This window comes from Cyrtonyx montezumae, unplaced genomic scaffold (assembly GCF_038088225.1).
Source record: "Cyrtonyx montezumae isolate F1298 unplaced genomic scaffold, pur_monq_1.0 scaffold_3, whole genome shotgun sequence".
Lineage (NCBI taxonomy): Eukaryota > Metazoa > Chordata > Aves > Galliformes > Odontophoridae > Cyrtonyx > Cyrtonyx montezumae.
This window is the reverse complement of record NW_027072034.1, coordinates 47,695,120-47,717,406: the sequence shown is the minus strand read 5'-3', so window position 1 is coordinate 47,717,406 and position 22,287 is coordinate 47,695,120. Positions and strand designations below refer to the sequence as shown.

At 37.1% G+C, this 22,287-nt stretch overlaps 1 protein-coding gene across 2 annotated transcripts in view; it reads left to right on the top strand.

The window, feature by feature from the left end:
- Positions 1 to 22,287, top strand: part of APOO (apolipoprotein O) — a 28,663-nt gene that overhangs the window by 2,975 nt on the left and 3,401 nt on the right. For both annotated transcript variants that reach the window (XM_065741496.1, XM_065741497.1), the window contains exons 2-8: positions 1,058 to 1,168; positions 3,495 to 3,614; positions 6,876 to 6,930; positions 7,903 to 7,998; positions 9,922 to 10,013; positions 15,979 to 16,086; positions 22,008 to 22,103. In XM_065741496.1, the coding sequence (XP_065597568.1) occupies positions 1,058 to 1,168; positions 3,495 to 3,614; positions 6,876 to 6,930; positions 7,903 to 7,998; positions 9,922 to 10,013; positions 15,979 to 16,086; positions 22,008 to 22,076 (651 nt within the window). In that variant the 3' untranslated portion in view covers positions 22,077 to 22,103. The remainder of the gene's footprint in view (positions 1 to 1,057; positions 1,169 to 3,494; positions 3,615 to 6,875; positions 6,931 to 7,902; positions 7,999 to 9,921; positions 10,014 to 15,978; positions 16,087 to 22,007; positions 22,104 to 22,287) is intronic.

Below are 22,287 nucleotides of genomic sequence, written 5' to 3'. Positions count from 1 at the left end.
AAGGCAGGCTGAGGGAGCTGAGAGAATGGGAGTCCTCACTGTGGCCTTGCAGTACTTAAGGGGAACTTATAAGCAGGAGGGAAAATCAATTTTTTACATGGGTGGATAGTGATAGGACAAGGGGGAACAGTTTTAAGCTAAAAGAGGGAAGATTTAGGTTAATATGTCAGGGAGATTTTTCTCTGGGAATCAGAGAATGGTTTGAGTTTGAAGAGCCCCTTAAAGGTTTCTCAGTCCAACTCCCCTGCAATGAACAGGGACACTGAAAGGTAGGTCAGAGTGCTCAGAGCCCCATCCAGCCTCACCTTGAGTGTCTTCAGGGACAGGACATTCACCACCTCTCTGGACAACCTGTGCCTCACCAGAGAAGCTATGCTGCCCCATCCCTGGAGGTGCTCAAGGCCAGGTTGGATGGGGCCCTGGGCAGCCTGAGCTGGTGGGAGGCAGCCCTGCCCACAGCAGGGGGTTGGGGCTGGCTGGGCTTTGAGGTTCCTTCCAATCCAAAGCATTCTGTGATTCTATGGCATTCCTACAGTTGTTAGAAATTGATGATTGTTCTGATGCTTTCAACTGTTCACCTCATTTCTTTTCTGAAATTCAGACATAGACAACAACTAGAAATAAAATGCTGAATTCTTTGGTACTGACTGCAGGAAAAATGAAAAATAAAAAGAAGTGCTATGGATACTCATAAAGCTGTTTAGAGCATGAATATCATATTGTTAGATTTTATACTGGCAAATTTGACAGAAGTGGGAGAAAACAGAAGATCTTTTGTGAGATGAAAGCTTTTATAGCTACTTTGTGTATACTCAATGCTCCTTTAGCATTAGGCTTTTCTAAATATCATCTGAATAATTCAGATGTTATGGTACGGGTGCCTGACAGCGTTAGATGTTGCACTGCTGATTTCCCCCCTCTCTCCTGACTTCCATCTTAATTTATAATGTATCATCTACTGGGCCATATGTGTGGTCTACATGGGTGGGATGTATTCAAACATGTTTGTATTGTGATTGAACTTACAGATATGCTTGTCTTCCCCTAATGTTTCTAGATAATTCGTCTGGGGGCCACCCCAGTAAGCCTGAGCTTGCTCTCTATCCAGGTTTATGCTTCTTCTTCTTCAGAGGAGACATCCAAAAAAGAGTTACTGAAAATTGATGAGGTAAGTATGGTTAGAGCAGTTAGCATTCTATCTGTACAGAAATACCTGCACTATTCTGAAAGATGTTATATTTTGGTGCGTGATACCCATTTAAGTACTTCTTTTTACACTTTATATTCCTACCTTTAAACTTGCTTCTCTGTTTTCAGCAGTAGAGGCATTGATGTGGCTGTGCTTCTTTTACCTAGGGCTGCACCTGATGCTCTCTGCTTGGCAGTGTAGACTTGTCTGTGTGCAAGACTTTTTTGTGCTGAAGCCTTCTCTTCTTCATTCAGTAATAACCTTTTCGCATTTGTAGATTTACTGTGGTCACATGTAAAATCCCCACGACTTTTTTTTTCTTTTTTAAATTTAAGTAGCACTATATATTTTTTTTTAATGATGGACAAATAGTGTTGGAAAATTGTAATAAAATTTTCTTAGCATTTTCCAATACAACAGCAAAATCAGAAGGTTGTATTTCTAAAAACACAGTAATTTATTCTCTTTATTTCAGGCAATTTTTTTTCTTGGCAATGTTTTATCCCTAATGTTGTAGCCTACAGGCTAAACTTCCTCTGCCTGGAATTCTACCAGTTTTCCCTGCCTCACAGCATTCAGGCATAACTAGCAACTAATATGATAAGTAATGATAATAACTGCCTGTTGCTTTATTTCTTCTCTAAGGTGTTGCAAATGTTTTGTCTGTTTTGTAAGGAGAGATGTAGAACACCCTGTGAAGGTGTAGCGTAATTACTCACTGGCATTGTTGCATAGGCTTGGAACAGCCTCCAACATGGAGAAGATGTATTTTCGTAGTTCATAACCAAATATGGTTTTATGGTTACCTTAAAATTGTAAGTACTTCAACCCAAGCTCAAGCGTTGTGTGAGCAGTAAAACAAAAGGAAACCAATTTTTGTGTGTACATCGGTCTTCTGGATGTGCCTGCATCAGGAGTTCCCACAGGTGGTTTGAGAGGAGCAGTGGCTGAAGCAGCCTCCTGACTTTAGGTTGGTGAGGTAACCATAACCTGGGCCTCTTCATGCCCCCTGCCTCCACGGGCGTGACTCAGTGATGAGGCAGCAGGCTGAAGTTACACTGAGTGTGTTGAGTCACTGGCTTGCCAATCAGCAGCAGAGCAGAATATGCAGCACTGGGTTTCTGGCTGCTGTTCTGAGTATTCACAGGCTACGTTCATGTCAAACTAGGCAGCTGTCCTCATAAAGTGTGTGGGAATTTCATTCTCACAGAGACTTCTGTTCTAGAGTAGGCACATCCATTAGGGTGTGTGTCGGGGTCAAAGTTATAATGGTTTTGAGTATGATAGCAGGAGGCGACCACATTTCCTCAGGAAATGAAACTTAAGATGTTTGTCTTTTAAAATATTATTGGAAATCCAACTGCACAAATTGTCAGATTGTGCCTTACTAAGGTTAGCAGAGAGTTTTTGTTTTTTTTTAATTATGAAAGGGATGGCATTGTTTCCTGACTTGAAATGATGTGCTATTGATGTGCTAACGATGTGCTATGCTTCTCAGCCTCAGCTGAGAACTAACTACAAAAGCAAATGTAGTATATCATAATCTCTAAACAACTGTGCAGTGTATAAACCACTAGGAGCAGTTTTTATTTTGGTCTGAGCTTTACTACTGGGCAGTACAGACTTTGGTGTTTTAATGGAGTGCTACAGTCTTGAATGTGTGAAGGTGATTCTAATAAATACGTTGTGATGCAAAACTCTAAACATTGTGTTTTTGTATTTGCTGTGTGAGGATGCTCACTGCTCTTCAAGTGAGTGTTACAGTTTTTCTTTGCTCAGCTGCATGGTGCTATTTACTCTGACAGTTGCTGATGTGATTAATGACTGTAACATTGGGATGTAGCACCATTTTCCTGCTCAGTAGTAGCCAAATTTGTATTGGATGTTACCCGTGTTAGAAACAACTTAAACCCTTTAATGATGGCTTTTGTAAATATAGACAATGATCAGCTGTGATTTCGGAGTATGTTCACTGGGAACCAGAAGTCCTGATTAAGACCAGAAACATTTTTCACAATTATGTTTTGTATTCTTATTGACTAGTTTAATACTAATTTGTAACCTGTGACTGGGATCATATAGCAACTATGGATGAATTGTATAGCAATTAGAAGTCACCTTCATCACAGTGTATAATTAAACTTCGTTCATAATGGTTGTCTCAAAGCTGTACCTGAAATTTTATTGTGTATTGTTCATATAGTAAGCACCACATTAGATATTCTCTGGTTAGACTGTTCGTACCCTGAAAACTTATTTACAGTTATAGCTCTGTTTTTAACCTCTTGTTTGCTAATATTCACAGCTGTCACTCTACTCCTCTCCAGCTCGTGAGACTAAATATGTGGAGAGGCCACAAACCCAGCTGGAGGAGGGGGTTTCACAGTTACGGCATGCTATGGAGCCATACACAGCCTGGTGTCAGGTATCATGGTTTTGTGTTGCATCTGGTGGTGCTTTGGTGGTAAGGGTCGAGGTTGGGTTTTGGTTTTAGGCACAGAATTAATAGATAGCAGCAAAGCATTTTTAGTAAGGAAATAATACCTAGGCAAGCATTTTTCCAAAATACTGCATCACTTCATGTGAAAATATAGACACTATACAAGGTAGCTCCTTTTTACCTTTTTTCACACAAACGCTATTTTTCCTTTCTGTTGATTTACTGAATTAAATCCCTTCTTTTTCACATTTTCTGTCGTTCCAGAAAATTAACTAACTAAAGCTTAGAATTACTGTCTGTGATGTTCTTTATGCAGTTAACTTTCATAAAGTAGTTATCTGGGAACAAAGTTACTTGAGAGATTGATGATCAACTTCATAAACTGAGAATCAATTGCAGTTGTTGAAAGTGCTGATGTCTCCACAAACAAATCTTCTCCTAAGCTTTATGTACTTATTCACAACAGGAAAAACTTATTGTTTTGGAGTTGCTTTTCTTAAAGTTTGCCTTCTAATGTTTTCAAAATTATTTTTTTTGTAAAGCAAACTTTCTGTGCAGAGAGCATTACAAAGGTTTTTGAGGTGCCCTCAGTGATAAAACTAGATGCTGGAAGCTGATATTTTTGATCAAAAATCTGTTCAGGTACATTAATAATGTAAAGTCATGTTTGCTCCTTTATAGCAGGCCTTTTGACTTGCTAATAAAACCGGAATGTTTTGTTTAGTATAATTAATTACCAACCTGATCTCTTGTACCAAAAACTTTCAGGCTTCTATAAGAAGGTATGGTAAATCTGGATTTGGTACTGTCCTGTGACTTGAGAGGACAACAGAATAATTAAGTTTACATTTTTTGTGCTCAAGGAGAATGCCATAAAATTTTCAGCAGTGTGTTTTGCAGGCAGCTGTACTGCACTGTCCTCATTACAGCAGTGACACACTACACCCTTGTAAAAAAATAAATAGAAAAGAAATAAATAATCTTAAAATTGGTATTTTTCTGAACTAGAGTGTTAAGTGCAAGAACACAGCTCTTCAGAAGAGCAAAAATCCCCTAGCTGCTACTCAGTGGCAAACCTAACCTCTGGGCCTTACCCTTAAACTTGCTCATATATTTTGCTTAGGTATCATGTTTATAGGAAATAGTCACTGGAGCACAAGTGATAGCCAAGATCTTTGTAATCAAGGTCTAGGTTATTGATCTTAGAGTACTGAGCTGTATGATGGCTTTCTTGTGCTGTCCTGACCCAGGGAGTGTTGAATCTTTTGAAGCAAAGGCATCGTCATCATCTGGTTGCCTCTTGGCAGCTATATTTCTCTGCTTTGCAAACTGACAGTTGTGAATCCTCTTATTAAGCTGTGAACTGTTTTTCCTCTTTCGTATAAACAGCCAAAATGTTCAGATTGGGGTGTTCTTCCTGCCTAGAAGTTCTGTGCTGTGGTACCAAACCATTTTGCAGAAATATTCAGCATTTCTTAATCTAGTGATGTGTTTCTAAAATGCCATCATCAGCAGAAGTATTAACTTCAGTTTTGAAGAGGATGGGTGATTTTCTGTAATTTATTTAGAGTTCTGGCCTCTGATTCCCTGTTGGGTTGCCTGTGGTAATTCAAACAGAGATGAAATTTGAGATAAGTTGAGTTGCCTGCTTGGACTGATTGCTCATAAGCACTGATCACTGCTTCATGTCTCACTAGCCTGGTGTCTTCTTATTTGCTTTTTTTTTTTGTCTGGATAGTGGTCATGTACATAGAATGTGCTATTCTGTTTACACGTAACAAACCATTTCCTGGCAGTGGTTTACTGACTCATTCTATGAAGAGAGCATGTAGCTCTGGGATCATCCTGCTTGCTTAACTGTAGTGAGAGAGAATCTGAGTTTTTACCCCAGATTTGCTAAAGAAAATCATTTTACTTGTCTCACAGTTGTCTTTAAAAACTCAACCCAAAATACCAAGGATATTGGTTATATTCGTAGTTTTACTTTTCTAAAATTACTTGCTGAACCCTACTGGAATCTCAATTCAAAACACAGATGTAGAAATGAACTGGTTTTGTGTGAGCAGTGACAGATCAGAATTACTTAACCTGTGAGGTCTTAAAGTGGTGGTTGTTGTTTCCTTCACTGGCTTTTAATAACAACACCCATTTAAGTTTGTTTTGTGTCACATGCTAACACTTTTTTCGTCCCAAGTTTTTGTTAGGTCCACTGTTGGCAGTGAGGAAGTTGAAGTTCTTCTAAAGATGATATCTGTGTGCAGTATCTCAAACAAATGCTTTCACTTCTCCACAGATAGAGCTCAAGTGCTGTTGCAAGACTGTTCTCTTTAGCTTTGGGCATGCATGTTAATGAACTCATTCCCTAATTAGTGAATAGTCTTATACTGTCTAACTTGTTAAGGATTATTCTCTTAATGACAGTTAGAGAGTCTACTCTTACTCAGATTTGTTTTTTTGCAATTTGATAAAAGATTATGTGAATTCTGCATGTATATGTTATATCTGCATGTCTGTTATATCTTTTAGATTTGCAGTCCAAGAAAAGTCTTGTTTTGATGCAGTGTCCTTCAGTATACTTAGGAGACTGTACCAACATCTCTTTTTCCAAGTCACTTCAGAAATCCATTTTTGTTAGATACCGTTTTTTAAAAGAGCAATGTCTCCCCCTGTAAAGCATTAGGAAAGAGCTTGTTGCACTGTTGTACTTCCCTTCTTTGTATTTATTAATGTACTTCTGCAATGACTAAATATACTGAGAAACCTGAAGTAATCTCTGAGAATAATTTGGATATGTGATCAGGAAATCAGTGAAATATTGAAGTAGACTCCTGTGTTTTGAGGTATTTAATCTCTATCCAAAGACCACTTGGAGGGAAAATATGTATGCTAGCATAACCCTGTAAGTAAATGGGGAAGTGAGAATTAAGTAGCTTTCTTAAGATGGGTAAAATTGAAACTGTGAAATAGTGCTGTTTTTCCTTGGGTTCTTTGCTGGTTTTGTTTATTAGTATATAAAGCAATGCGTATTTTTCTTTATTTCTATTCTTTTATTGAATAAAAAGATCTGGAGGTAGATTTAACAGGCCTGAAACTACAAAAAGCATTATAGGTAGTTTAACCAGGAGGTTCTGTTAGGGACCCAACACTTTTTTTTATTTTTTTTTAATCTGATCAGTGAAAATCTATAGTTAGTGCTTTGCTTAACTGGTATCTATTTACAGTTGTTTTTCTTTTTTTTCTTTTTAGGATCTTTATGCCAAAGCTATGCCCAAATTAGAAAAAGCTGTTGAACATGGTAGAGGTAAATCAGTTTAGTTTTCTTAACTAGCAGTTTATTAATTAGGACTGTACTGTATCTTATATCAAAAGGGAATTTTGTTAAAAGTCGTTGTGTATGGTTTTCTTAATCTGTTAGAGACTACTTTACTGTGCACAGTATATCAATTTAAGTTTCCTTTTCTAAACAACTAAAGTCTGAGACCTGCATCTACCCTAATAAGTGTCATTAAGAATGACATATAAGGAAGAAAAGACTGACAAATTATGCCCAGCCAAATTCAAGCATAACATATTAATATTTGCTTGTCTCAGCTCAGTAACTGAAATTTACCTCATACTGGTTTATTTCCTTGACTCTCCTAAGAATTTTGAATTAATTCAAACTAACTTCTTATTAATTTCTGTTTTGGAAGCATCCTTTCATATCTAGTCTCATCGGGACTGAGCATGGATGCTGTCTAGGATTTCTCTCAGATACTGCACCTCTTTTTCTTTCCTGAATTCAAGTCTCAGTCTCTTGATCTCTTTTAATGGCAGGTTTTTCCACCTTCCATCAGACTCCCATCTTGGAGTGAGCTTTGTTTTTGCTGTGTTCTTCCTTTGATCTGTGATTTGTTTTTTGTACAGTGTTTCAGTGAAACTAATACTTGTTATCACGCAAATGCAATAATCTATTTTGCAAAGGATTTTAAACATTAATTTGAAAAGGTTATAATCAACACACAAAAGAGCAAAGCAAAGCAGATGGCCCAGTAGCAAAGGCAAAATCTTCTATGAAAATTGGTAAATACAATACAATATTCAGTTTCATTCATGTGTCACTAGAGAAGATCTCAAAGGCTTTGAATTTTATGCCAGCCGATCTAAAATGTGCATGATAGTTAATTGTGTTTTGATAACTGTTTTGTAACAATCACCAGCATGTATCAATGATTTCTTATCACAAAAACACTTTCACATTACATTAATGCACTGTGCTCTGACTTCTTTTCAGAGGGCTGTGAATTTCTGCAGAACCCCCCTGCTGGATTTTATCCAAGGCTTGGTGTGATAGGTTTTGCTGGAATTCTTGGATTGTTTCTTGCCAGAGGTTAGTGGGAACCTTTTGAACTGCTTAATGTGAAATTTGAGATAAAATGTTTGTTTGTGGGATTCTTTCTTGTTACTAATTTTCAACTGTGACACATGAGATCTGACTTAACTGCAGAAGCATGTCTCTACAGTGTTCTTACAGTTATGCAGAACCTTCTTGTAAAAGGTGTATGTAACCATTAATTATTGTTTATGAATATTGTATTTGTTACTGGACTGTAGCCTTTGGTCCACTTCAGTTCTAGCTTAACATAACAAAAGTTGGAAAGGAATTTATTTACTTATCAGCCAAAAAGTCTTTTGAATTTTAGTCTTGATGATGTATGTATGTTACTATAGAAAACTTCCTGTAGATAAGTTAGTTTTATTGCACTAGTTGAAGAAATTAATACATGTATACTTTCACAGAAATAAATGCTATTTTAAGAAATACTAATTATGAACAAATATTTTGTATTTGTAGTGGAATATTCTTAAAGCAGTGAAGTAATACAGGAAGAATACTTTCTGGTAATGGAAATTGCAGAGTTTAAACACTAGGGAGGACTCACTCTGGATGAAAATGCACCTTAGTGTATATACGTTTTGAAGAAACAAAGTGTATGCTTGGCTGTTCAGAAATGGAAATAATTCTATGAATGTATACATTCATATATGTACTCCTCAGAATATGTAATAATACTTTCTTTCCTGGTGTGTGTATTCATGAAAATCAGGGTCTCTGCCTTAACCCCTTCAACATTTTCTCTTCAAACTGCTGCTTCTTGAGTTACACAATTACGGAAGATACCAGTTTCCAGTTGACTTCAGCAGAACTATGAAAAATGTGAAAATCATGGGGGAAAAAAAAGAAAAAAAAACAGTATTAGGCCTAAGTCTGTAAGACAAGAAGATCCTAAGTTTGATAAAACTAAAATCCCTTGCAGTACAAATATCTGAGTTATTCTTAGTTATAACTAGATAAAAGTTACCTGTTACTGGTAAAAGATAACTGTTACTAGAAGCAAGAGTAGACTTGGCACATAGAACAAGCTGTTCTATGAAGATCAGCATTACTGAATCCTGACTCCAGTGTGTCTCTTCTGTGACCCCATTTCCCTTTTTTTCCTGCTTTACTACTTGCTTTGTTTTGGTACCTGCTTCCATCTACATTCTTTGATAAACTGTTCTGTGCCCTGTAACTGACTCACTGGCACACGGTTGCCTCACTGGACAGCCAACATACACAGCCTGTGATCAGCTGTGAAAAAGGGTGAATTTCTTAGGCAGTTATAGTATGTAGACTTGTATGTAACTGAATAGAGAGCTCAAACTGATTGAAGGGTTCAGAATTTAGCTGGCGTTTGAGCCATGGATATGTAGCTTAATTGCTAGTGTTTTTTTCTTTTTAAACACAATTTCTTTGTGAATTGCTGTAGTAAAACAATAGAACTTATTCATAAGAACAGTTATGGAAGTATAAGTACCTGTGAATCAAGGTAATTTAAAAGCTTTGCAGTAGAACTTTTCTTGTTCTATGAGATGTATTGGAAAAAGTGCTGACCTAACTTTTCTTTGCCTGAGCTTTTCCTTTCTGTTTAGAAAAGAATATAGATTGGTATAATTCTCTTAAGTATCTCTTAACTGGTCTGTGCTTTATATATTCCCAAATAAATTATGTATTGCTACAGTAAACTTAGTTGTAAGGTAATTTTCACAATGGAAATATGTTAACATTCCAGTAAGAATATTTTGTTTGAAGTTACTGATGAGGATAACTACTTTTACAAATGAATCAGCCAGATCTTCTAAACAGAAGATATGCTTAACTGTATACAATTTGTATAATTTATGTGCTATTTATAAGTAAATGTTGAGCAAGGCCATTCAGTTGTCTGTTAACATATATTCTAACAATGTTGTTTTTTTTATTGTGAAACAGGATCAAAAATAAAGAAGTTGGTGTATCCTGCAGGTTTCATGAGTATTGGTGCTTCCATGTATTATCCTCAACAAGCAGTTGCTATTGCAAAGGTCAGTGACTATACCATTCTCTGGGGAAGCGTATTTTACTTGGAATAATTGCTTCCTACATTCTAATTAATCTGTTTTCATAGAAGTCCTGTCCACATGCTTGGCACTTAAAAGAATAATAGTTTCATCAAAGAACGTGAAGTCTTGACAAAGTAATAGCTTCATCAAAGATCACGCAGTCTAGACAAAATAATAGTTCATCAAAGAAGATGTGGTCTAGATTGGACGAAGGGCAGGCATTTTATGGGTGCCCCATCCATGGAGGCCCCCATCCCTCAGGGCCTGGCTGTCTGGGGCCATGGGCAGCCTGACTGACTGAGTGGCAGCCGTGCCCTTAGTAGGGTTTGGAACTGGATGGACTTTAAGGGCCCTTCCAACTTAAGCCTCTCTGTGATTTCATTTCTTTCAGTGACTGTTTTGTTTTTGAAAATCTGATTTAATCTTCAGTTTGAGGTACATAGCCTCCTTTCTGAATCCTGAAACTCAAGTAATTATAAATTGACATCAATAAGCTCAGTACGCACTGTTTGCATGCTCAGTTACAAGGAAGCCTGAAAAGTCTTGAACAAATGAAAAGAGGATTCAAAAGAAAAAAAAATAAAAGGAGATTCTGTAGAGAAATCACATGAACAACATTTTGAGATAAGCATCATTAATTAGGTTTTGCTGGATAGTTTGAAGAAAGATACTATGCACGTTCTGAAATGAGTTAAGAACTCTGATGCTTATTGAATGCCTTCTCTGTTGATGCATTTGTTATTTCAGACACTTGCGTATCATTCTAACGTAAGTTTACGGTGCATTTCCTGGGGTGGGGAAGAGGGAAGAAATCTGAAGTAACCATTACTGGCAGTCCCTGTTCATCTTATATGCCTTGCTGTCTACACACACTTTACTGTACTGGCAGATTCCTCAGTTCTGCATCACATACTTTTTTTCAGATCCACAAAGTGCCCATACTTCAGTGTACCAGAAATATTTTTTATTTTAGGCTTTGATAAATTGGCTTGTGTATGATGCTGATATATCAGGATTCAAGTATAATGTTATCAAGAAATATGACTTGAATACTGAAAGATCATTGATTTATGGGGAGTTCAAATACAGAGTTTTTTACTTTGTCAGCATGGTGATATGCTGATCTTGAAAGGAATTTGCTTTTAATGCTTCCTGGATTCAGATGTTCTAAATACTGATAGGTCTATTGGCTTATCCACGGAGAGCAAAAATTATGCGAGTGGCAGGAAAAAGACTAAAATTTAAGAAGCCTAGATATTTCTGTTGTGAAACTTGAAATCCTATTTGTCTTCTGGATGGTGAAGTGGGAAATGATTAAATGGTGATCAAACTGATGTTACTGTTTTTAAAAAAGCTCAGTTCAATCTTAACTGTGGATTTGCTGCTAACAGCTTCACAATATCTTGTTTATTTTATTGCAGCTTTGAAGTGCATGGTTGCACTTTGATCAGTTCACGGTTCTTAGTTCAACTTGAATAATAAAAAATCCAGTGAGGGACTCTGAGCCTGGAGCTTGATTGGAGTGGGTTTAGCTTTGTTGACTTGGTCAGGGCACTAGATGTAAGAGTTTGAAAACTTCTGTGGGGAGAGTGATATCCTAGATACACTGTCTTGGTTCCTCTGACCTCATGTGTGTTTTTCTTAAAGAAATAAAATTTTAAGCATATCACAGCCTGCTATCTATCATTTGTATGCTTTAGTCCGAAATTGGAAACACTTACTCCCCTAGTAATTATTTTGAAAAGTTTCATGGGCATGTGAAAAAATTCTGTAGGACTGAAATAGATGCCTGCAGCACTAAGCTTATGTGCCAGGTTAATAGGGGCTATAGAAAATATTCAGGAACATAGATTTTAATTTTATTATCCTTTCTTTTTATATTTTTTTCTTCTGCATTTGAGTATTTCATCACTGATTTTCATTTGCAGAGGTGTTCATTTTCTCTGGTAAACTTTTGGATTTGGCATTTTTTGTTTGCTTGTTTTAAGTACAAAGTACTTCCTACCTTTATTAATCACTTTTCATAGGAGAGCTGGAAATAAGCACAGCAAAATACATCTACAGTTGAGATACAGTGTTTGATGCGTCTGGAAGAAATCTTTTTACTTTAGTGAAAGTATGTAAGTTGAAAACTTAAGTCAGCAGCAGAGCACAGTGTTAGTCATACATAGTTTTCAGATAATGTATCTCTAGAGAGGGAAGAAATGCATGGACTTGGTGTGTGGGTTTGGTTTTTTGTTTTTTTTTTTTCAGTTCTTCAGTAATCATTTGAAGAAATGATAAATTTGCAAGGGATTTATTTCCTCTCTGTTAGCATCATTGTCATTTGTGTAGCTTAGAACAACTGTTCAGGCTGTATGTGTGGTAAGGGAACAAAATTTAATATTAATGTTTATTTTGTTGTAGTGGAACTTTAACTAGTGTGTAAGAGCTGTATTGCTTTCCAGCTAACCATAATGCATTTCAAAATGTTTTGCATTAACTTTTCCAGTTGGAAGGTAAACCAAACTTTCCATTATGCAATTACTTAAATCAGTCTCTTTGTCATTAAAATTATTATTTTTTCCCTGGAACTAGAATTTCTCAAGTACCATGTAGTAGTAAACAATTCATGCTTGCTTGCTTCTTGAAAGGCAAACTTAGTAATGCAGAAGTTCATTTCCATGAGAACAAACAAAATGTGTTTGAATGTATGTGTATTGTACTGTGACTACTTCATTAGCAATGTGCAGCAGAAGAGGCAGCAGATTCTCAGTTTAGTCCTCAGCATGCAGTTTTGGTAAAGAATTTCTGACTATAATCCTACTTGGTAATCTTGACATACAACATACAGAATATTGGGTATTAGTGCTTACAGAGGTTTGTGTGGAATTAAAGGATGGAAGTGTGTTCACATGTGCATTTGGCCTTAGGGTATGCAAGTGGTACAACAGCAGTGCCAGGTATGGCTATGTATAGCCCAAGGTCACTTTCCAAGTTCAGAGGCCCCATGGAAAACCAGTCAGTCTGAGTTTTGAACTTGTTTGTTCACGTTTTAGCTTACAAACTTTCCTCTGGTGTTGCACTGAGCAGAGGTATATTAGCAAGTAACAATGTAATGCAAACAAGCTGGAAATTATCTTTCAGAAATCAAGAACTGCAGATGACTGTAGGGAGAAAACACGTCCTTCTCTGAAAGGAACTTTGTGTCAGTGTTCAAATGAACAGTTTGTTCAGTGTTCGTTTGGTAGAACGAACAGCTCGTACTGGTATTGTTCCTTTCACTTTTCTGGATTGGAACTGCCACTCCCTAGAATAGTGGTGGCAACTGCTGTACCTGCTTCCTCTGAAACTGCTCTGTGAGAAAGAGGGAGGTATAAAGTACAAGATACAACACGACCTCCAGTGTCCTGTTCATAAGAGGGTGTATCAGATGGTTAGCAAGAAGTTCTTGGAAATGTTCCTGTTGCCTTGTGACTTGCACCTTACAGTCTGTCTAGAACAGTGTTTTTCAACCCTTATGAACTGTGAGCCTCTGTGTGGCTCCTGCCTCTAGACAGGTGTATACAGTGTTGGAGCATTGGTACAGTGGCAAAATAACCCATGTGGGTTGCTGTACCTTATGATGTATCTGCTTTACTCCAACAACATGAAGGGACAGTTTCTTTTTTTAGTATAACTCATAATTAATCGTGTGACTACCTTCATTAAACAGCACAATTTTAAAATATTCTAGTGTTTTTAAGCAGGATCAAGAGAAAGTTTATGGATATTTCCTGTTCCTCATTTTGTGTTGATCGCTGTGTATCCTCAATAACATTGCAGCAAAAAAAACCAGCAACAACAAAACCCACACCAAAACCCAACCTTGCGTTTGTGTTTTGTAGCACTTATCTTCCAGTCCTGGTAGGTCCTTCCAGATCAGCCAGAGGTTTTCACAACCAGTTTGTTGGAGTATCCAGAAGTGTACACTCCTGAATACTGCACAAGATGATGAATGTTTACACTTGTGTTGCTTTCATTGATGAATTCTGGAGTTTTAACACCTTCATCCCCAGAACTGTTTGTGTTGTTTTTTTTTCTTCTGATGACCTTTATAAACTTAAAATATAGAGAAAACTGTGTGTTGCACTAACTTGTTTAAAATCAAATCACAACTGTAATCATCAAAGATGATGATGTCTGTTGGTATTTGAAGCATCTTACATCTTGAATTTAGTTGTGGCTTAGAAATGCAGTTGTTGATTTGCATTTGGGTTTCTAGTTCGTTTTGTTTTAATTCTTGAAATGTTCAATATTAAGTAGCCTCTTTAGTAAGTTGTATTCAGATTTGTGGCTGATTGCTGAGATCATCTGGTTTTCTCTATGTATTTATATGTCTGGTTTTAGGAATGAGGGGTTTGTTACTGAGATGTTGACGCTGAGCTCCTTCAATGGTAAATGTGATCTTAATGTAACAGAAGATCACTAGTGCTGCATAAAGCTTCTGGCTTTTGAATACAGTGATTTTTTTTTTTTTTACAACCTCATGCATTTATGGACATAAGCTGGTCTGATAATGTATTCCAAATCCTCGTGTTACTGATTTGAGTGGAATTTTGTTACCTGAAAAAGACCTCTATGATCCTCACTACAAAGTATTTATCCCTGTATGCAGTTTGTGAATGGGCAAGTTTCTATTTGCACTTCCTAAAGTCTAATGCAGCACTAAAAAACAACAACAACAAAAAACAACACCATAATACAAGGCTAGAGGTCTCAGTACAGTTTCAAGCTTATTATGGAAGCTGCAGTACAAAGGTGGCACTGTGATCTCTGCCCAGGAGCACATCTGTTATGGTAATGGTGTGCAATTGGTACAGTTACTTTGTTCAGACAAAAGGAGGTGGTTCTTTGTGTGACATGTGCCTAGTGGTAGAGCTCCTCAGCATGTGATTTTCTGGACACTAAAAAGTTGCATGTGACTCAGGAGGAACGGGATGAGTTCATAGGAGGTATGATCAGTGGGCATTGTTACACATACAGAAATTGCCTCTGGCTCAGGGAAACTGAGCAGCACATTGTTGGAGTCTGGAAGAAACTCGAGAAGAATCACTTACACTTGCCCTGTTCTCATAGTGGTGGTTATCCAGGGTTGCTGTTGGAGAGAGTGATACTTTCTCATTTCTTGATTTCACATAATTTTTAGTTTCATCTATCTAGTTGGGCAAATTGTCTGTTTTTGCTTTTTTTTTTATAAGAAAAGGTATTAATCTGAAAGTGAGCCTGGAGTTGTAAAAACCTAAAGCTCTTAGATGTTGGGATGCTATGGATCTGTGGATGTTATCTATGATGATTATGGTTCCATATCACATAAGGAGCAGGAAGTAATTCTCTTGTTAGACTTAGGAGTTTGTCCTGTTACAGAATTTGCTGTTGCTGTAATATAGCAAACATGGTCTTTCCTTAGCTGTCTTCTGTTTTGAGTCTTAACAGCTAGTTATTTGTTACAGACATCAGCAAATGAGGTATTTCTTCTAAATTGCAAATAAAAAACAAACAAACAAGGGAACACTCCTACTAGTCTGTCAAAACAGTGAAGATGTAAAATTGCAAAATAGTGACAGTAAGAAGGATTATTTTCTCTTTAAAGTGAGCATGGACAAATTAAGAAATAATTTGCATATGTTAGAAATATTGAACAAAAAGTACTAAGATGTTAAAACCCAGAATTGTTTTCATGCATCACCATTCCACTGCATTTTAAACAGATATAATTCATGTAGTCTTCTAATAGCTTTTTCTAGCAAGTTGGCTTTTCTAATTTCCCATGTATTTCACCAAGATGCTCATTAAGGCTTTATTCTCTGAGCTTGAACAGGAAGATCTTAAAGGTTTTGAATTGTTTTTTTTTTCCTCTTGAACAAGGAACAAATAAATATTTCTCAGACTATTGGGCTCATGCTTTCAAATATCTTTTGTTTCAAAGGTTGCTGGTACACAGCTGTATGACTGGAGTCTTCAAGGATATATTGCTGTAGAATCTCTTTGGAAGGATAATCCTAAAAAGAAGAAATCTGGGAAAAAAGGTGATAAGGTAAGAAGACTGAGTGAGAAACTGTATTTCTGGATTAGGAGAAAATCTACCAGTATGTTTCCAGACAAATAATTTTACCTATTCTGTCTCAGCTTACTTTTCTGAAACCAAAGATTTCACATTATTTTTCTAAGCTGTGGAAAAATAGTAGGTTTATTTCAATTTCAGAAAGCGGTTGGAAGTTACCTTTTGGTTGTTGTTTTGTATTTGTCCTTGTTTAGTTTTATTAGAACTACATGTTGTGACTGGATAGTAATGTCTGATAGAGCAGCATGCAGTGGCATCGTTGTGCTAGGGCAACTATTCATAAATACTGCACGCAAAAAACCTCACAAAATTTGAAATAAGATGCTATTTGCTTCTTCAGATGCCTTTTGTGTTCTACAAAAATGCAAGATTCAAAATTAGTGCAGTGTGATTGGTAATTGGTATGAGCTGAAGGTTAGAATTGACTTGTGAGGAAAGGGGAACTTGTTTTATTGAATCATTACGTTATGTAACATTTAGGTTATAGTTTATAGACTGCCTAAAGCTTCTGGAGTTAATTATCTTAGTGATGTTTGTTTATCTACTGCACATTTCTATTAGCCCTCAGGGGCAGGCTGTCCTTGAAGTTGTACCTCTGACACAGATAAAGAAACTAGGTAATATGTAGACAGCTCAGTGAATTGCAGTGTAAGAGACTGAACAGTTGTGCAGTTTGGTAGAATGTGTGTGTGGGACAGCCTGTAAGATTTTCAGGGAATTTTTTTTAACTGCTAGTTAAAATGTACTGCTGGGCTCAGTAATTTTTATTCCTGATTTCTAAACAACTGTACTTCTTCTGTTGATACAAACTTCCGCCTTAGCAGCAGATTGCTTCCTGTCTCTTATTTTAGTTATTTAATGCAGCAAGGCTGAAGTAAAATGTTATTTGAAAGCAACTTAGAACCAGCAGAAAGCCTTGATGGTTCACTGTGGACCTAATAGGAACTGGTAACAGTACATACCAGTAAGTATGTTAACAGTTTGTACTACATTGATGATGATGTATGGCTTTAATGGTGGTGTTCTGGAGACAGAAACCAGAGCTACTCTCTGACCACAACAAGATATTTGCAACCCAGAAGTCTAAGAAGTGGGATGGCCACCAAGAGAAACAGATTGCAGAGAAGCATCTGCACTGGGGGGGATATCGTGTGTTGGAGTGAGTTTCCCGTGTGGGACTAGTTCCAAACAAAATGGGCTGGAGAAGTGTTCATGTGTCTTATTGGTTGTTGAGTCTTAGGAGAGCAGTCATCAGCTGACTTTCCTTGTGAACACTCACCTGGCATTGGCCCCTAGGCTCTTCAGTTAATGTACTCGTGTAACTCTGAATAAGCAAAGGTTAGTTAATCTTACTGCGCCTCTCCTCAAACCTAGTCTACCAAAAAAACATCTCCAAAAATAGGCAACTTTAAAATATTTCAGAAAGACCGACTGGCAGCGTCAGCAAGGATTGGCAGAGCTTTTTATTTTATTGTGTCCTTGAATTTCAAATGGAAACACGTGGTTGTTATTGGAAGGCAAAAACTTTTGAAGCTTTCATCTTCTCATAAGGTTTATTCAAGCACTTGCTACCTCAGAAAAAAAACAAAGAATGTGCAGAATTGGAGAGATCATTAAGTAAACACACTTCTTTCTCTTCCTCCTTGCAGAATCTTTATATCATGCTCCTTGGTTTCCAAAATGTTATTTATACAAAAGATTGAAGTACTATTGAACAGTTTCCTTCTAGAGTTCATCTAACTGTTCAGGTATTGTTGGTGTTAACTGTTGCCAGTTAACTTGGTGAGTTAAGCTAGGTAAAAAGTTACTTGATGAAATAAACTGCCTTCATTTCAGAAGTTTGGTGATCTTTATTTTTTTCCTTCTCTTTTCTGAAGTTGTAGAGGGTGTTGTCTCTATGACATCTAGAGGAGCTGAGCGGCAGCTGTGAAGTCACTAGAACGTGGGCTGAAAATTATTCCTGATGGGAAAAGCCTGCTGGGCAGTTTCCTTTGGGCCAAGTTAAACAGTATCAAGTACATAATTGAGAATATAAGGTTTAAGTATAAGACCTTTTAATGTAATGTTTTGAAATGCTTGCTGGAGCCCTACCATACACCAAGTCAGTCTGTAGTTTTGAATATGTGATTTGCATTATAGTATTCTGGTGTCCTGATGCTGGCTTGTTGAAGAAAATGGCTGTCAGATTAGAAGTGTTCTACTAAAACTATACATTCTATGTATTATAAGCAACAATCCACGTTTTTATTCTAAGAAGAGTGAAGCATTTTCTTAGAAAATGACACGAGGATTGGTTATTTAGCTTCTGTGTACATTACCTTGATATAAAGTGGGCGACTTCCTTATGTCTTCCCCCAGAGACATCAGTGCAAGAAATGTAAGCAGCTAATTGGTAGGCCAGGTGTGTTTTAAGGGTTGTGTCTCCTGAAAGTTTTTTGCTTAACTTGATTACTCACTCACAAGAAGTGATTTCACAAAAATTGGTGAAATCACAGTTAACGTTAGTATTACCAAGTTGTAAGTCTTCAGGAAAGGTGATGGTGAAGAGAAAAGTGCGTCCTTCAAACCTTGTTTACCTTAGTTTGCAGGTTATAGAGAATCCCATCTGTGATTTTTATGCATTTTTTTAGGAGTGATGAATACTGTTTGGAGCTCTTTTGAGTAGCCTTAGGCAACAACAAACTTTCATTACTCGAGTTTTGCAATTATGAGGGCTCATACTCTTCACTGGCTCCCATTAGTCTTTGTTAAGTAACTGGTCCCTCTGCCCAATAAAATTCATGCAAGATCTCCTTTCCCTACGCTTTTCTTCTTGCTTTGCCATTCAGTACTGTCTGAACTGCTAAGTCTGTGAATTGCAGCTTCTTTTTTTCTTTTTTAACCCTCTGTGAGATCTCTGTTTAATTTTCAATGAGTTTGTAAGCTGTAATGCCTGCTCTTAGGTCAGAGGGCTAACCAACTATAATGACTGGAAGATTTTTGTGCAACAGCTTAAAGGACTGTAACTTTACACGCAAAATATGGTAGCTTCTTTACAGAAGACTACTTAAACATCTGCATTTCAGAGCCCCAGTTTAATACAGCTGACCGACCTGTAAGTTTCTTGTTTGTCACTCAGCTAATCTGATGATTGTTGTCATGAAATGCACTCTTTTTTGTCCTTCCTCTTTTGTCTCTGGTTTCGCTATTCCTGTCATGCAGGAGCATTTCCTGTAAAAATTATCTAAGGTTTGTCTTTGGTAGCTTCTTAAGAGACAGTTACCTGAACTAAATGGTAAACATTGACTTCTGACAGAAAATACTGCCTGCACTTTTTATTGTTTGGTAGTAAGAACAGTAACAGTGTAGAACTTGAAAAAGTTGTAATTTCTTGTGGGATGGATCCTTCACTTGAGTTGTGATGAATTTAAGTGTTAGGGAGATGAAAAAGAGATAATCTACCCTACAAAAGGTTGTGCTTTTTAGGGTGACTTAAAACACAGTAACGTTTTTCAAGTGCTCCATACTTCCTGGAGACCAAATTTCAATTTCAACTAGAAGTAAGCAACTGAGAATTTGTTCTTATTGATTGACTGGGCGATGTCTTCATTCTAAGCAATACTTGGCAAACAAAGAGACAGAAGAAAGGGCAAATTATTGAACTGTGAGTCAGAATGCATCAGTCGTTGGCTGGAACTTATGTAAAGTATTGTGTGCAGTCCCCTTATTTTCTTTTTTTTCTTTTTTAATCTTGTGGAATCTTAGTGTATTGAATACAGGAGTGCAGAAGGGAGATTTCAGCTGCCCGGTAACTAACAAAATGTCAGTTACATAAGAATACAAAATATTTCCGCTCCTGCTGTGGGATAGAAATCTGATGCGTGAACTCCTCCGTTCATCCAGATGTGTTATGAAGTGGTTGTGTTGAGCCAGAAAATAGGAAGATTTTTGACTGTGTGCCTGCTTCTAATTAAACAAAGGCATTGTGCCATGGAGAAGGCTGTCTTGGGTCATTAACCTAAATGTGTTTGTTTGCTTCTAATCTGTTTTGGGTGTGACTTGAGGACCTTGGTACTTGGTAAAATTAGGCATGTTTGTATCCTGTGCCAGCTCAAGGACTTCTTTTTCTGGCTACCTGCTTTACTGCTTTATCAGGCTCACATACTACTGATGCAGTGAGCTATGCGGATGGAGTTACAAGGATTTATTAATTGCTAATTGGGCAAATGTGTTTGTATATGAGGAATGACAGTTTAGTAGTGGGTTGAGTTCAATTGTCTTCACCAGATCTATCACAGTTAAGTCCTTTGGTGAGACCTACTGATCTCATCTCACCAGCACAAAGGAACTGAGCTAAATCTTGATTTCCCTACACTTGCTCTTGTTTGGTGTATTGGCTTTTGTTTGTTTTTTTTCCTTCCAGGACAAAAATAAATGAATAAATAAAATAAACAACCAAACATAAAAAAAACCCCAAACTACCCTACCTGAGTATTATTTTCATTTTCACAAATCAGAACAAGCAAGTGGAAGAACACAGAACCCTCTGTGAACAACTTATTTTTAGTTCATTAGTTCATGATTGAGTAATCCCTGAGATGAGGCATCATGAGTCACTTTGTTTGCTGTGAGTTGTAAAATGCCAGAATGTATGAGTTCCTATACATTAGAATTATGAACTACGTCATTGCTTTGAAATGGGCGTGTTCTGTGGATGTGATTTCATTTACTATGAAATAGCCAGGATAGTGATCAAAACAGTGTTTTTTCTTGTTAAAGAAAGATTTACTTTTTAAAAGTCTTGCTAGTCACATTTCAAGTAGGAACTGTAAGAATTATATTCATAATTGAATCTTGTTGTATTGGATCCTTATCTCCAGCACAGCATATGAAGTGTCACATGGACTCCATGCCTTTACCATAGTGTTTAACTTGAGCTGGAGCATAAATTTTAACAATCCTGTAAAATTGTTATGTTTTCTAGTCTCTCCTGGCTTATTTTTGTTTGTATTTTCCATCACATTTATTTAAGACATATTGGTAAAAATCTTCAGAATAAAAACAAAGCACAATTTAATTCTAGTTCTTAAAATGTGAAAATTTTTGAAGTTGGGTGTGGCCTCCGATCATTTCTTCCATCCCCACGTTCAAAGCAGAACCAGCTTTGAAGATAGATTTGGTGGCACAGGCCTTGTCCATTGAAGTGCTGAATATTTCCAAAGATGGAGATTCAGCAATTGAGAAGAGCCTGGCTTTTCCAAATATGTAAATGGCCATTAAGTGGCTGTGCATAGAAGTGCGACTTCCCCTTTGTCTGGTCTTCTCGAGTCTGAAGAGACCTAGATCTCTCAGCCTGTTCTCCAATCTTGTGTTCTTCATTCCTCTGTCCATGTGTGTCCCTTTAAGTTTTTTTCTTTTTTGACATCTATTTAAAACTATAATCAAGTGACTGTTTGTTATAGCATACTTGGCAAATAGATAGACCAGATGCTGTAACAAGCCTCTCTTCATTCTTTGTTTTCCATCGTTTATTTCGGAGAAAGTGTGAGAACACTCTTTCAAAGGATATGTACTAAAAGAGGCCCATTGTAGAAGTCCACACAGAATTCGAGGAATGCAAAATAGCAACTACTCTGTCGGAATTCATCCTCTGTTATTAGTGCAGGCAAAAATGAGTCAATTAAAGCGTCTTCTGTTGAGCTACTTGTTCTTTCAAATCCATTAATTGCTGAGCTAACTACAGGAAGACTAAAATCTAGAAATGGTTTGGGTATCATAATGAACTAGCCTCATCAATGGCTTGGTTTTTGCAAGAAGTTTTTGTTCCAGCTTTTGACAAGGGCTCCTGTTCTAGCAAAAATATTAATAATGGCTTGCCTCAGTTGGAGTGTTTTGCCTCTTCTTCTCTCCTTAAGGGTGAAGTGGAGGGTGACAAGCCCCTGGAAATCCATGCTGCTTCAAATGAGGAGCGCTCGCTGAAGTAGAACACCAGATCACTTGACATGAAACAGGTAAAGGATGAAAATCGCTAATGATGACAGGCAGCAAATAAACACAAACATTTGGACATTTGACTTGTGTATAGTTGTCTTCTTCATATTGATGTAAAGGGGAAGAGAGGTAATCATTTCAATTCTATGTTTATAATCCTAACATCTGTCTGTAATATGCGTGTTCCTTAATGCTACCCGGTAG